Raw genomic sequence first — 14,957 nt, 5'->3', positions numbered from 1 at the left:
AGGTGCTTCACTGTAGACGTAGGAAGAGGGAAGTTAGACTAACAAAATGGTGGTTCCAACTGTCACCTCAGCACCTGGGCCATAGACTGCCATGAGAGGTTCCAGAACCTTCTGGGCCACTCTGGCCAGTCAGGCCCCAGGTGATAAATAGAGGTGAGGGCAGGGCGGCCATTTGAGAAGAGATAGTAGGTGTGAGGTGAGGTAGTCAGGAGCCAGGCACCTGAGTGGGGAGGTAGGAGTGCTAGAGGAGGGGAATTGACTGTACTTTGGGCCTGCTTTTCCCCCCTTTTTTGGTTGACGCTGCCCTCTACCTGGTGACCAAACCCTGCCTGTAGCCTCTGACCCTGGGGCCCCACCAATTTTTGAGTTCTATGCCTGGTCAGGACCCCTGAAGGGAATAGGGGGGGGGGGGGGGGGGGGGAAGAGTCATCCTCGCTGGCCAAATCATCTACCTTCCTGCGGTTGCCCGGAGTCCTGTCAAACCCAGAACTGACAGCTGTTCTCTACTGATGAGGAATGTGACCAGCGCCACAGATCCGGGACATTTGCTGTCCGGGTTGACTGCCTCTGAGCTGTAGGTCACCCCCCTTAACTTGGGCCGCCCCCGTTGGTGACCACCCTCCCCCCCCCCCCCCCCCCCCCCCCCTAAGGTACCTCTCACCGCTGTAGCCCGAGGCCCGTGGGAGCGTCCCTCCTGTCTGGGAGCTTGTGAGGAGGACTGGGGGCCCCATCGTGGTCGTTGTAGCTCTGGGAGTGCAGCCGTTGTGAGGAGGGAGAGCCGCCAAAGTTCCGCAAAGGCCGCGCCCGGCCTGAGGCTCCGGAACTCAGATCACGTGACGGGGGCAACTGCGAAACGCTGCCCCCGCCGCCGCATGATTCGCTGAGCGGGTCGAGTCTTCGCAGGTCGAGCTGCTGACCGCGGCGTGAACCCTGGAAGAGTGAAGGGAGCGGAGCTCCGCACATTAGCACCCCCTTCAGCTGAACTCTGACTGAGTGCCAAGGCCCTCGGCCCGGACATCGCCGGGAGGCCAAAGAACGCTTGTGAAGGCTGAGGAAGGGTCGAAGAATAAGGTAACCCCCAGGGGAGGGCGGGAGACCCGAGTGAGGTCCGGAGCACGCCCCTCCCCTGGGGAGGGGAAAACAGAATCAATACACCCTTCGTCTGGACTGCGGGGGAGGCACTGGAGTAGGAGAGGGGTTTTTGTGAGGAAAAGTGTGAACTGGCTAACCCGGCTTCAGTCAGCCTAAAAATATTGACTGAGAGGGAGTGCCCACAGCCCAGACTCTAGGGGTAACGTAGCCCGCCTAGGAGTTCCAAATCCTAACGATCTAGGGAAACAACCCTTTAGAGCTTCACGACATTGTAGGAGTTGGCCGAGTCATAAGGAGCCAGGTGTCAGGCTTAAGGGTAATGCCATACAGGCCATACTTGAAGCATTGTGAAGTCGCTTAATAGAGTACTGCTAAGTCAAGCCTCAATGTAATGCTTATTTCTGTGTAGAGTATAAGAGTATTGACTGCTGTCGCTTAATAGAGTACTGCTAATTCAAGCCTCAATGTAATGCTTATTTCTGATGTAAAATATAAACGTAGTGATTCACGTCATTAGACAGAGTACTGCTAATTCAGGCCACAGTGAAATGTTCTATACCTGATGTGAATATCTAAGCAATGGTTGAATCTGCTTGATAGACAAGAAGTACATGAATTAAGGAAAGATAAAGATAAAGCTTTTCTACCTTTACTAATCAATTGGTGTAGTCGCATTCTTAGTGGTGGTACGCTGAAGTGCGGAAAGAGTGTGATGCAGGCACAAAATGTTTCTCAGGCATAGGCCTTTCCACTTTAGCCAAGCTACCCCAGGACGTTAGGTCCAACAAATTGGTGTTCAGCGGTGGGATCCAGAATCTGTGCTTGCATCCACTCATTAGTAGTTTGGCGCGCACCACAACCTACACCTGATTGTTTTTACCTGAGTTTTCTCCAGGTTGTCTCCCTGATTGGAGTTTTTCAAAATTGTCCTGGTGTACTTCCTCTTAAAAGAAGGGTCTCTTCTTGTGAAGCTTGTTTCTGCTGTGTTTGGGTCCCACCTGGTAGGATGGAGTTCGAGTTGGGTAGGCTGGAAGAATATACTGTGACTCAACTGAAGGAATTCTGCCAGGCTAGGGAGGTATTTTTCAAGCAGGGGGCGAAGAAAATAGAACTCCAAACTAGCCTGAGAGCCTGGGTTATGGCCCACCCTAGCGGGAAGCGGGAGGAGGAACCAGGACTGGACATCCCAGAGGAAACAGAATTACTTTTCCCCCCTGGGAGTGGCAACATGGACATAGGACCAAGTGCCCCTTCAAGAGCGGGTAGTGGCGCCTCAGGGGGAAGCCTGTCATCAAGTGACTTAGTTGACAGGAGGGAGGAGAGGCAGTTCAGAATGGATCTGGCCCGTTTGGAGAAAGAGAGGGAGGAGAGGAGGTTCCTCCATGAGCTCCATTTAAAGGAATTGGAACTCAAAGCCCTACAGTTTGGAACCCCCAGCAGTCCCATTGGTGGCAGCGTACCTAGAGAGATCCCCAGGGAGCCCAGACCCTACCTGCCAAAAGATGTAGTCGCCAGCTATGGTGTCGGGGATGACATTGTAAAATGGTTGGCTGCCTATGAGGTCTCCTTACGAGCCCATGGGGTCCCCGAAGCTCAGTGGGGGGGTGGTCTATACAGGTATATGCCTCCGGTGGGGAGGGATGCCCTGTTAGCTTTGGAACAGCAAGATCAGACCATTTATCCCGTTATTAAGGTCACCCTAGTTAGAAAGTTTGGGTTGACCCCTGAGAAATTCAGGCAGAGGTTTCGGGGTAGTCAAAAGTTGGCCACCCAGAATTGGGTAGACTTCCTGGACTACGCCAAGAAGGCTTTGGAGGGCTGGGTACAGGGCAGTGAGGTAAAGGACTACGAGGGATTGTATAATCTGATTTTTAAAGGAGCACCTCCTCGAGAAAAGTTTTCCGGAGCTGCGTCAGCACCTGGTGGACAGCAAGCTAACTAATCCTAGGAAGCTTGCAGAGGAGGCGGATATCTGGGCAAGTACCCGGGTATCCTCAAAAGGGACTGGAGGGAATTTCCAAGGGGCTGGACAGGGCGCCCCCCAGAAGAAAGAGGGGGGGAGACAAAAAGGAGTTCTCTAAAGGCCCCCAAAAGAGTTCACAAGGAAAGGGAGTAGGATTCCCTCCTAGGGTTGGCCCCCACAAACCCCCTTATCCTGACCGTGGTCAGCAGCCTAGGGTTGTCCGTTATGAGTGTGGCGAAATTGGGCACTATAAGGGGGATGCCAAGTGTCCCAAGAGACGACACCCTCCCATTGGAGGAAAGACCCCTGGGGTGGCGAGTGTAGTGCTCGGGGAGGAGTTGCCCCTAGATGAGGACGGTGAATGGGCAGGGCTAACCTTAGTGTCCCTAGGGGATTGTGAGATGATTCCTAAGACCCATGTGCCCTCCAATACTTCTAAGTATAGGCAATGGGTCACCATAAATGCCCAGAGGGTGGAGGCTCTGAGGGACACAGGAGCCAGCATGACTATGGTAAGGAGTCAGCTGGTGTCCCCAGAGCAGGTGATTCCCAACGTAGTCCGGTTGTGATGGCTGACAACCGAGAGGGTCACTATCCGGTGGCCCAGATTCCCTTTGAGTCGGGAGGGGTTGCGGGTCCCCTACGGGTTGCGGTAAGCCCTGCCATGCCGGTCGACTGTCTGTTGGGAAATGACCTTGAACACACGGCATGGAAGGAGGTAGAGTTCAAGGCTCATATGGAGATGTTGGGGACCCCCGAGTGGACTTGTGCTAACACACGGTCTGGGACTGCCCAAAGAGGGGGTTCACAGAGGTTGGAGCCTGGGACAAAGGCTCAACCAGCTGCCAAAAAGGGTAAGCGGGGTCAGGGGAAGCCTGCCCCGACATCTGCACCTCGGAAGGTGGAGGGGACAACTGAAGTGGTCCCGGAGTCCACAGAGGGGGGTGTGACTTCCCTGGAGGGCTTACCTACCCCTGCAGACTGGCAGGTGGAGGGAGGACCCACTAGGGAGGAGATTTGTTGGGCCCAAAAGGAGTGCCCTACCCTTGAGGGTTTACGGCGACAGGCCGAAGCCCAGGCAGCGGGTAACGATTCGGGGAACTTCCACATATACTGGGAAGATGGTCTCCTTTATAGCGAACCCAAGGCTCCGGTGCATGGATCATCCCGGGCCTTGGTAGTTCCCCAGCGTTACCGAGCCTTCCTTTTGGGATTGGCTCACGAAATATCCTTGGCAGGACACTTGGGACAGGACAAGACCTTTGCTCGACTTGTCCCTCATATCTACTGGCCTCAGATGAGGATTACGTCTGACACTTTCTGTAGGACGTGTGTAACCTGCCAAGCTAGTGGGAAAACAGGGGTGAAGCTGAAGGCTCCCCTGGAACCACTGCCTGTCGTTGGCACCCCCTTTGAAAGGGTGGGCATCAACATTGTTGGGCCATTGGATCCACCAACGTCTGCCGGTCACAGGTTTATCCTGGTTCTGGTGGATCATGCCACTCAGTACCCAGAGGCTATCCCTCTGAGGACCTTTACTGCACCTGCGGTGGTACGGGCTCTTATGGGAATTTTCACCCGGATGGGATTCCCCAAGGAAGTTGTGTCGGACAGAGGTACCAACTTCATGTCGGCATATATGCGGGCTATGTGGAAAGAGTGCAGAGTCACCTAACGGTTCTCCACCCCTTATCACCCCCAGACCAATGGTCTGGTGGAAAGTTTTAACAAAACCTTAAAGGGCATGATCAGGAGTCTGCTCGAGAGCCTGCGGAGGAAATGGGACGTCCTCCTACCTTGTTTGCTGTTTTCTTACAGTGAGGTACCACAGAAAGGAGTGGGCTTCAGCCCCTTCGAGCTGTTGTATGGACACCCTGTGCGTGGACCCCTCAGCCTGGTGAAGGATGGATGGGAAAAGACTCACAGAAAACTTCCCCCGGATGTGGTGAGCTACATGCTGGCCTTTCGTAGCCAAATGGCTAGGTCGTGGAAGCAAGCTTCTGAAAACCTGGAAGCCAGCCAGACGGTCATGAAGGAATGGTATGACCGTAATGCTCACCCGGTGGAGCTGGAGCCTGGCCAGAAGGTGTGGGTGATGGAACCTGGAGAGCTTAGCGCCCTCCAGGATCGCTGGTCAGGCCCCTTTGAGGTGGTTGAGAAGAAGGGCAAGGTCACCTATGTGGTGGATCTTAAGACCCCCAGGCAGCCCCATCGGGTGCTCCATGTCAACCACCTCAAGCCTCAGCAAGAGAGACCCGAGGTCACATTAATGATGGTGACTGATGGGTCAGAGGAAGAGGAAAGTGAACCTCTTCCTGATCTTTTTGCGTCCCAAGAGAAGTATGGGTCGGTGGAGGGAGTGATCCTATCACCATCCCTAACTCCCGAACAGCAGAGAGACTGCCGCCAAGTTTTGGAGCAGTTTGCTTCCTTGTTCTCACTTATCCCGGGAAGGACTCATCTGTGTACCCATGACGTGGACACAGGGGACAGCCCACCTGTGAAGTCCAAGTCTTACCGGTTGTCAGATAAGGTGAAGGCTAGCATCCATGGAGAAGTCACCAAGATGCTAGAGTTGGGAGTGATTGAACCTTCAAACAGTCCCTGGTCCAGTCCGGTGGTACTGGTACCCAAAGCTGCCCTGCCGGGCACTACCCCAGAACTCCGGTTCTGTGTGGATTACAGGGGACTGAACTCGGTGACAAAGACCGATGCTCATCCTATCCCGAGGGCGGATGAGCTCATTGACCGGTTGGGAGCTGCCCAATAACTGAGTACCTTTGACCTTACATCCGGGTACTGGCAGATCTCCCTGACAGATGGAGCAAAGGAAAGGTCAGCCTTCTCCACACCTGAGGGTCACTACCAGTTCTGTGTGATGCCCTTTGGGCTCAAGAACGCCCCTGCCACTTTCCAGCGGCTGGTGAACCAGGTCCTCTCCGGGATGGAGGCCTTTTCAGTTGCGTACCTGGATGACATCGCTGTCTTCAGCAGCAACTGGGAGGACCATTTGTGTCACCTTCAGGCTGTCCTTCAGGCCTTGCAGCAAGCAGGTCTGACGATCAAGGCCAGTAAGTGCCAGATCGGGCAGGGGTCGGTAGTGTACCTCGGTCACTTGGTGGGACGGGGCAAGGTGCAACCCCTCGGCCAAGATTGAAACCATCATGGCCTGGGAACCCCCCAAGACTCAGACGGAGGTCCGAGCCTTTCTGGGCCTCACTGGCTACTACCGACGCTTTGTCAAGGGATGCGGTACTATCGTGGCGCCCTTGACTGAGCTCACTTCTAAAAAACACCCTCGACGGGTAATCTGGACCGAGGGGTGTCAACAAGCCTTTGACACCTTGAAAAAGGCAATGTGTGCGGCACCTGTTCTCAGGGCCCCTGACTTCTCCAAGGAGTTCATCGTCCAAACGGATGCGTCGGAGCATGGCATCGGGGCAGTGCTGTCGCAACTTAATGACGATGGTCTGGACCAACCGGTGGTTTTCCTGTCTAGGTGACTACTCCCCCGGGAACAGAGGTAGAGTGCAATTGAGAGGGAGGCTTTTGCGGTGGTGTGGGCTCTGAAGAAGCTGCAGCCATACCTGTTTGGCTCGCACTTCCTGGTTCAGACCGACCACCGGCCCCTCAGGTGGCTGATGCAAATGAGGGGCGAGAATCCCAAGTTATTGAGGTGGTCCATCTCCCTACAGGGAATGGACTTTAGGGTGGAACATCGCCCAGGAGTGGACCACGCCAATGCTGACAGTCTATCCAGATATTTCCGCCTTAGTGAAGAGGACTCCCAAGGGGTTGGGTAGCTCTCCCCACTTTCAGCTGGGGGGGGGGCGTGTGTTAGACCCGTCAGCCCTTTGGCAGTTCCCTTCTCATTTTTTTTTTTTTTTCGTCCCTACACCTTCTCATTTTTCATGTCCACTAACAACTTTTTGGGTGTTGATGTAGAGGCTCTGGGCGCCTTCATCTTACTATGTGAGGGAGAGGCGCAAGGTGCTTCACTGTAGACGTAGGAAGAGGGAAGTTAGACTCACAAAATGGTGGTTCCAACTGTCACCTCAGCACCTGGGCCATAGACTGCCATGAGAGGTTCCAGAACCTTCTGGGCCACTCTGGCCAGTCAGGCCCCAGGTGATTAAATAGAGGTGAGGGCAGGGCGACCATTTGAGAAGAGGTAGTAGGTGTGAGGTAGTCAGGAGCCAGGCACCTGAGTGGGGAGGTAGGAGCGCTAGAGGAGGGGAATTGACTGTACTTTGGGCCTGCTTTTCCCCCCTTTTTGGTTGACTCTGCCCTCTACCTGGTGACTAAACCCTGCCTGTAGCCTCTGACCCTGGGGACCCACCAATCTTATGAGTTCTATGCCTGGTCAGGACCCCTGAAGGGAATAGGGGGGGGGGGGGGAAGAGTCATCCTCGCTGGCCAAATCATCTACCTTCCTGCGGTTGCCAGGAGTCCTGTCAAACCCAGAACTGACAGCTGTTCTCTACTGATGAGGAATGAGGAATGTGACCAGCGCCACAGATCCGGGACATTTGCTGTCCAGGTTGACTGCCCCTGAGCTGTAGGTCACCCCCCCTTAACTTGGGCCGCCCCCGTTGGAGACTTCCTCCCCCCCTCCCCTAAGGTACCTCTCACCGCTGTAGCCCGAGGCCCGTGGGAGCGTCCCTCCTGTCTGGGACCTTGTGAGGGGGACTGGGGGCCCCATCGTGGTCGTTGTAGCTCTGGGAGTGCAGCCGTTGTGAGGAGGGAGAGCCGCCGAAGTTCCGCAAAGGCCGCGCCCGGCCTGAGGCTCCGGAACTCAGATCACGTGACGGGGGCAACTGCGAAACGCCGCCCCCGCCGCCGCACGATTCACTGAGCAGGTCGCGTCTTCGCAGGTCGAGCTGCTGTACGCGACCGCGGCGTGAACCCTGGAAGAGTGAAGGGAGCGGAGCTCCGCACATTAGCACCCCCTTCAGCTGAACTCTGACTGAGTGCCAAGGCCCTCGGCCCGGACATCGCCAGGAGGCCAAAGAACGCTCGTGAAGGCTGAGGAAGGGTCGAAGAATAAGGTAACCCCCAGGGGAGGGCGGGAGACCCGAGTGAGGTCCGGAGCACGCCCCTCCCCTGGGGAGGGGAAAACAGAATCAATACACCCTTCGTCTGGACTGCGGGGGAGGCACTGGAGTAGGAGAGGGTTTTTGTGAGGAAAAGTGTGAACTGGCTAACCCGGCTTCAGTCAGCCTAAAAATATTGACTGAGAGGGAGTGCCCACAGCCCAGACTCTAGGGGTAACGTAGCCCGCCTAGGAGTTCCAAATCCTAACGATCTAGGGAAACAACCCTTTAGAGCTTCACGACATTGTAGGAGTTGGCCGAGTCATAAGGAGCCAGGTGTCAGGCTTAAGGGTAATGCCATACAGGCCATACTTGAAGCATTGTGAAGTCGCTTAATAGAGTACTGCTAATTCAAGCCTCAATGTAATGCTTATTTCTGATGTAAAATCTAAACGTAGTGATTCACGTCATTAGACAGAGTACTGCTAATTCAGGCCATAGTGAAATGTTCTATACCTGATGTGAATATCTAAGCAATGGTTGAATCTGCTTGACAGACAAGAAGTACATGAATTAAGGAAAGATAAAGCTTTTCTACCTTTACTAATCAATTGGTGTAGTCTCATTCTTAGTGGTGGTACGCTGAAGTGCGGAACGAGTGTGATGCAGGCACAAAATGTTTCTCGGGCATAGGCCTTTACACTTTAGCCAAGCTACCCCAGGACGTTAGGTCCAACAGTATGAAAATACCACTTTTAGAAAGTGGGTATTTTCTTGTCTAACTATCCAAGCCTGCCTCTGCTAGGTTGTGTATTCCTTGTCTGGAGTTTGAGTGACAGGGGCTGGGGTATTCCAGGAGACAGGGTGAGTCAGCACAGGGCTGAATAGAGAGATGGGAGGGAGGAGTTGCACCTGGGACCTGAATAGGGCTGTGCCTTCCCTCCACAATGCTGGCTCCACCTCCTTTGGTGCGTGATGTCTCTAGCCTGCACCGTGAAAGAAAAGGAGTCATGTAAACAGAGTTCTCCAGGACTGACCAGAACTGGTTTGGACTAGGCAAAGGCCTCTCTGCCTTCAGAGAACAAATAGAAACTGTGTATAAAAAGGGGGGCCCAGACCCCAGAACGTTAGATCACGTTTGGGAAACAAGAAGAAACCTTTGCTGAGGAGAGGAACCAGAGAGACTGAGGAGAGACTATCCCTAAGCACGAGGGATTGGTCTGCAGTGGTTGCCTGACTGCCAAAGAGAGGAGAAAGGACTTTGTGCTACTTTCATTCAACTTGTGAAGTATCTCCAAGAGCTTGAGCTAGAGCTTGCCTCCTGCTGAAGTCTCAGGGACAACAGACTTCACCCACCAGCTCCCCAAGAGTTCTTTGGAAGTGCCTACAGTTGTGTTGGGCTTTCCGAGGAACTGCGTGTCGCAAGAGGATCGACATTTCACCAAACGCCGCCGCATCATCGGAGAAGCGTGTCGCTACCGCAGCCGCTGTCGCCGCATCGCTGGGAAAGCGTGTCGCTGCTGCAGTTGTCGCATCGTTGCCGAAGCACCTCGTATCGCCAGAGAAGAGGATCGACATCGCATCAGACGCCGACGCATCAACAGGAAGTGGGTCGAAGGGCCTGTCGCGGCTCAGAAGAATCGTTGAGATGCCGCACGGCCGTCAGGCGTGCACGCATCGTGCCGCATCAAGGAGAAGACGCCATTTTTGTTTCATTGCACCGGATCTTCATCGCATCACGGCGTTGCGGGCCGCATCGCCATGGAAGCGCAGTAAGAAACCGACACATCACCTCCCAACGCCGAAAAGAACCTACGCATCCCCTACGCATCAGTAGGGAACAGACGCATCACCTTCCCTGCAACACTTTCGTTATTTAGCGTTACGCATCCAAAGGTACATTGAACTTAATTTGTCTCATTTACCATCTTAAGAGAACTAAGCTATTTCTACCATTTTTGTGGATTTTTGTCGTTTGTGGTCTTGTGTTAAGTCTATATAAAAATACTTATTTTTTATACTACAACTTGTGTGATGTCCATCTGTAGTGTTGTCACTGGGTTACTGTATGTGTTCACAAATGCTTTACACACTGCCTCTGAGATAAGCCTGTCTGCTCGTGCCAAGCTACCAAGGGGGTGAGCAGGGGTTATTTTAGGAGTGTACCCTCCTTACCCTGACTAGAAGCAAGGGTCCCTATTTGGTCAAAGGTACCTACCTCTGCCAACTAGAGACCCCCTGTTCTAACACCTGGTGCCTGACACACTCTGGGACCTTCTCTTTCCAGGAGAAGGACTTAAACCTATCTGACTTGGGAGTGCTGAGAGCGAAGCTGGATATCCCCATTCCAGACCCAGTCAAGGATAAGGAAAAGGAGGAAAATTTGAAGAAGGAGAAGGAGGCGGTGAGTAGCATGGCATGAGGGAAGCGCTGTGATCAGGGAGAAGCAAATTATCCATGATACCTTTTCTTCACGTGATGCGAGATACATTCGAGCCAATCATAGCACCTCAAGACTTTCTTTTTCTTTTTTCAGAAAGGTGAGGAGACAGGAAAGAAGAAAGATGATGAAGAGGAGAAAGGTGAGATGAAGATAAAAATGTAACCTCCCCACCATCCATCCCTGGATCCCCAAGCCCCTTTCCTAATCCCAGCAAACCCCTTACCACTCCTCACCCTCTGAACCTGCTTGCAAGATCTTGTTAGAAAATCTGTTGTCTGTGAGTCTTTTGGTTCAGTGGCCCAAGTGGTAGGACGTGTAGAGATAATCACCAGTGCCATGCATTAACGGTTCCATCCAGAAACCAGGGCACTGAAGACACCCTGCCACTTTGAACCACTAAGTCTGAGCTCAAATTCTCCCATAACACCAAGGGAGTGCCACGGAGGCCAATCTTGCAGTCACATTCACAAAGCCATGGTCCATAAACCCACCCACATCAAAGATCCTTCCTAGGGGGAAAGGGAGAACATCTTCCGGAGCATGCGTGGGAGTGTGGTCTTAGACTCTGTGGTCCTATGTGGCAGTGTGGTTTCAGTGTCTTGGTTCTTGGATGGAGCTTCCTGGTCCTAAGCGATTGAAATCTTTGTGCCTGGCCCCACGTGGCCTTGTCCACAGTGCTGTGGTGTGAGAGACTGGCACTTGCCCTTAATGGTCATGATTCACCCCCAACCTCCACAGGTTGGACTTAGCCTTATGGGTTCAGAGAGCCTCTGGCCTCTTCGGTGAATGTTTAAAGTAGGTATGGTTCTTTTTGGCTTCCGCTTTTCTAAGGTAGTCTCAGTTTGTACTCTACTTTCTTGGCGGTGTGAGAAGGTTCTTCCTTTTTTCATGTTCACAGCTTGGGGAAGGAAATAGAGCTGGACAGCTGGTTTAGACGCCCTATGTTATACTGTGTGTCATGAATCTTGACTGTGTACAAGAATCTATCCTGGGGCCTGTAGTATATCGAAGACCAGAGGTGTGAACAAAGATCAGGGTGGGTTACTGGGACCAATACTTTCTCAGTGCTGAGGGTTCTAATGTCTCTTGCATCATGTTTCATAATACTTCACCATGCTCAAAGTTGGATGAGGAGAGACCAAAGGAGGAAATAAGAGAAGTATTACAACAGTCCTAGTGAGTAGTTTTTTTTTTTTAACGTTCTTTTTATTGGCATTTATGAAGATAAGCATACATACACCACATTCCGTGGAAATGAGCATGTTACATGAGTAACGAATTACACCATTTGCGATATAGAAAGCATGTATGTGTCTTGTTCTGTGTAGATGCGGTCTGTACTGTAGCAGTTCCTTGCCAGTAAAGTAAAAACTGGGGAGGAGAGCCAAACTGGGGAGTGCCATGAAGTTCTGAATGATGTGTCCAAGGCTATGTCCGGAGCCCGCCCTTGACCATCCTACAGTATTGCTGCCTCCCACCGAGGGGGGGATGAGCGTGCGCGCAATCCGGTGTGAGGAGCCGATGGGTACGTCAGGGGAGCAGGGAGGGACCCAACTGGCTTAAGGGTGGTGTGGGGGGACAATGGGGGATATCCCCCGTTGTGGGGCCCTGCGTCGTATGGGGCGACACGGGGTCGGAGGTATGCATGTCGGTGACCGGGGCATCCGGGGCCTGGGACTGTCTGAATTGATGTAGTAGGAGCGCCCATTCTAGAGAGATTGGGGTTTTTCGGGTACCTTTGGCCTCCTCCTCCCGTATTGCGTCCTCCTCGGCTGCAGCCCATTTAAGAACCGCCCCTACCCAAGCCGCGAGCGGGGGACCGGTAGGGGATCGCCAGTGCATGGCTATACAGCGTTTGGCCAGTAGGTGGGCTAGGAAGACGAAACGCATCGGCACCTTGTGTCGCTTCCTCCGCCCCAGTATACCCAGCGCGCATCCCTCCCAGGTAGTCAAGTGGGTGAGCCCAGTAAGATCCCCGAGTGTCGAGTGGATAGATGACCAATAGTTCTGTATGTCCGGGCAGGTCCAGAACATGTGGAAAAAGGCAGCATCCCCCGCTTGACAACGAGGGCAAAGGAAGGTAGTGTTGGGATAGAAGCGTTGAAGGCGCGCTGGCGTCAGGTAAGCCCTATGTAGGATGTGAAACTGGATATTCTTAAAGCGGGCATTCCTGGATACTTTTTTGGGGAATTCTAACGCGCTGTCCCATTCGCTGTCATGAAAGGGTCGTCCCGCTTCCTCCTCCCATAGGGCTCGGAGAGGCATCAGCAGTGGGGGTGTTAGGTCTCGGATTGATTTGTATAACCATGTAATGAGGTGTCAACCCTGTCCCATTCGTAAAATTGTGTGGAGGACTGGATGTGTGGGAGGCTCCCCCCGTGTAAGATCTGCATATGGTCGAAAATGGCTGAGGAGTTGACGGTGAAGCAGGAATTGGCCTGGGGGTAGATCGTATACTTCCATGAGTTGCCGGTACGGCCGGAGCTGTCCCTCGTCAAACAGCAATTCTGCTTCGACGATGTCCCTAGACGTCCACTCCCGTAGCATGGTGGATGTGAAAAATCCGTCGTTGCAGGGCCAACCGACTAGTGGTAATGATGGCGTGTATGGAGGGCAGCGCGGTGCCATGCGGTGTATGCGTTGAATACATTTCCGGGCGATGTTTACCTGCAGGGGGTAGGTTCGTGTGGGGCGGGAGCCCGGTAGAAGCAGACGGCGCAGTTCGGGTGTGGGCATATATCCTGTGGCCGTGCATGTCTCGAGTGTATATTGCTCCGCCGTCCAGTATGAGAGCCACTGGAGCTGCGACGCCAGGAAGTAGGCTTCGAATGAGGGCGCCCCGAGCCCCCCTTGCGTCGTGGGCAGCTTTAGCTTGGCCAGTGCGATTCTGTGCCGCCCCTGTCCCCATATTAGGGAGCTGAGAAGCGTGTCTAACTCTTTGAAGAAGGAGCGGGGTGGGATCACTGGGAGATTGGTAAAGTAATACAAAAGCCTCGGGACCAGTATCATCTTCGCCAGGGCTACCCGGCCGATCGGGTCCAACGGCAGGCTCCGCCAGAACCCGATGGAGGATCGTATCCCTGCTAGTGCCCTACGATGGTTACCCTCGAACATGTCAACTGGGGAATGATATAATCGAATCCCGAGGTATCGGGGACCCTCTGTCGCCCAATGTAGTTTCCGGTCGCCAATCCAGACCTCCCGGGAAGGGGTATCCGGGTGGAGGGGGTAAATCATCGACTTGTCCCAATTCACTCTCAGTCCCGAGGCCTCCGCAAACTCGGCTAGAGCGATCTCAAGCATGGTGAGATCCGCTGTCACATCTCGTATGTATATGAGGAGATCGTCCGCATACATGGATACGCAGTGTGTAACGTCCGCTAGTGGGATACCCCAGGTTTGCCCATCTCTACGAAGCCGGATGGCTAAGGGTTCAACCGCCAGCGCGAATAATAAGGGCGAAAGGGGGCACCCTTGTCGCGTGCCTCTGTGTATTGCGAAGTCCGGGGAGATATAGTGGCCGAGGCGGACCCGGGACGTTAGGTTGGTGTAGAGCAGGCGAGTGTAGGCTGAGTGTGGGGCCGAGGCCCGCCCGTCTCAGGACAGCGAAGAGGAATTGCCACGCCAGAGTGTCGAACGCCTTTTCAAGGTCCAGGATCAGAACTGCTGCGTGAGGAAATCGGTCACCAATCTGATCCTGGATATGAAAGAGGCGCCTGATATTATGAGAGGTATTTCTTCCCGGAACGAAGCCGCATTGGTCCGGGTGTACTAACGGGCGTATAATTTGTGAGTATCTGTCCGCCAAAATTTTTCCCAGAATTTTGCAGTCGGCTGTGAGTAGTGTGATGGGACGATAGGAGGCTAGGAGTTGAGGGTCCCGGTCGGGTTTCGGGAATGTCACGATCACCGACGCTCTCATAGAGCCAGGTAGTTCGCCGAGTTTTAGCGCCGTGTCTAATACTGCTGATAGACGAGGGGTCAATAGTGGAGCAAAAGTGGCGTAATATTCAAGTGGGAGCCCGTCAAGGCCAGGGGCCTTGCCGCGGGCCAGTGCTCGTACCCCGCTTGTAATCGCAGTTGTTTTTATCTTTGCGTCTAGTCCCTTCCGGTCCGCGGCGGAGATCCGGGGAAGGGGGAGAGGGTCTAGGAAATGGTCGACGGCTCCGGGATCAAGAGACGAGGGAACAGTGTAGACCGCCGAGTAATGTTGATAGAACGCCTGAAGGATCTCGTCCTGGGATTGTACCAGGGTGCCCTGGGGATCTATAATTGCGGTAATAGGCCGGACTTCAGTATCCTGCTTAGCGAGCCATGCCAGGAGTGTACCCGATTTGTCACGGTCCTTGTGCATTCGGGTTGCATATGCCCGAAAATTATGTCGACGGAGGTCCACGCACGCCGCTTGATACTCTGATTTGGCTTG

General features: G+C 53.7%; 1 protein-coding gene across 1 annotated transcript in view; it reads left to right on the top strand.

The window, feature by feature from the left end:
* LOC146871199 (proteasome activator complex subunit 1-like) overlaps nucleotides 1-14,957 on the top strand; it is a gene marked incomplete at its 5' end in the record, with an annotated part of 281,652 nt that overhangs the window by 57,677 nt on the left and 209,018 nt on the right. Inside the window, 2 exons of the mRNA XM_085646233.1 lie at nucleotides 10,376-10,492; nucleotides 10,625-10,670. Coding sequence (XP_085502359.1) covers nucleotides 10,376-10,492; nucleotides 10,625-10,670 — 163 coding nt within the window. The remainder of the gene's footprint in view (nucleotides 1-10,375; nucleotides 10,493-10,624; nucleotides 10,671-14,957) is intronic.

Source organism: Triturus cristatus, chromosome 1_1 (assembly GCF_964204655.1).
Source record: "Triturus cristatus chromosome 1_1, aTriCri1.1, whole genome shotgun sequence".
Classification (NCBI taxonomy): Eukaryota; Metazoa; Chordata; class Amphibia; order Caudata; family Salamandridae; genus Triturus; species Triturus cristatus.
The sequence above is the reverse complement of the archived record's forward strand: the minus strand, read 5'-3'. Positions and strand labels throughout refer to the sequence as shown.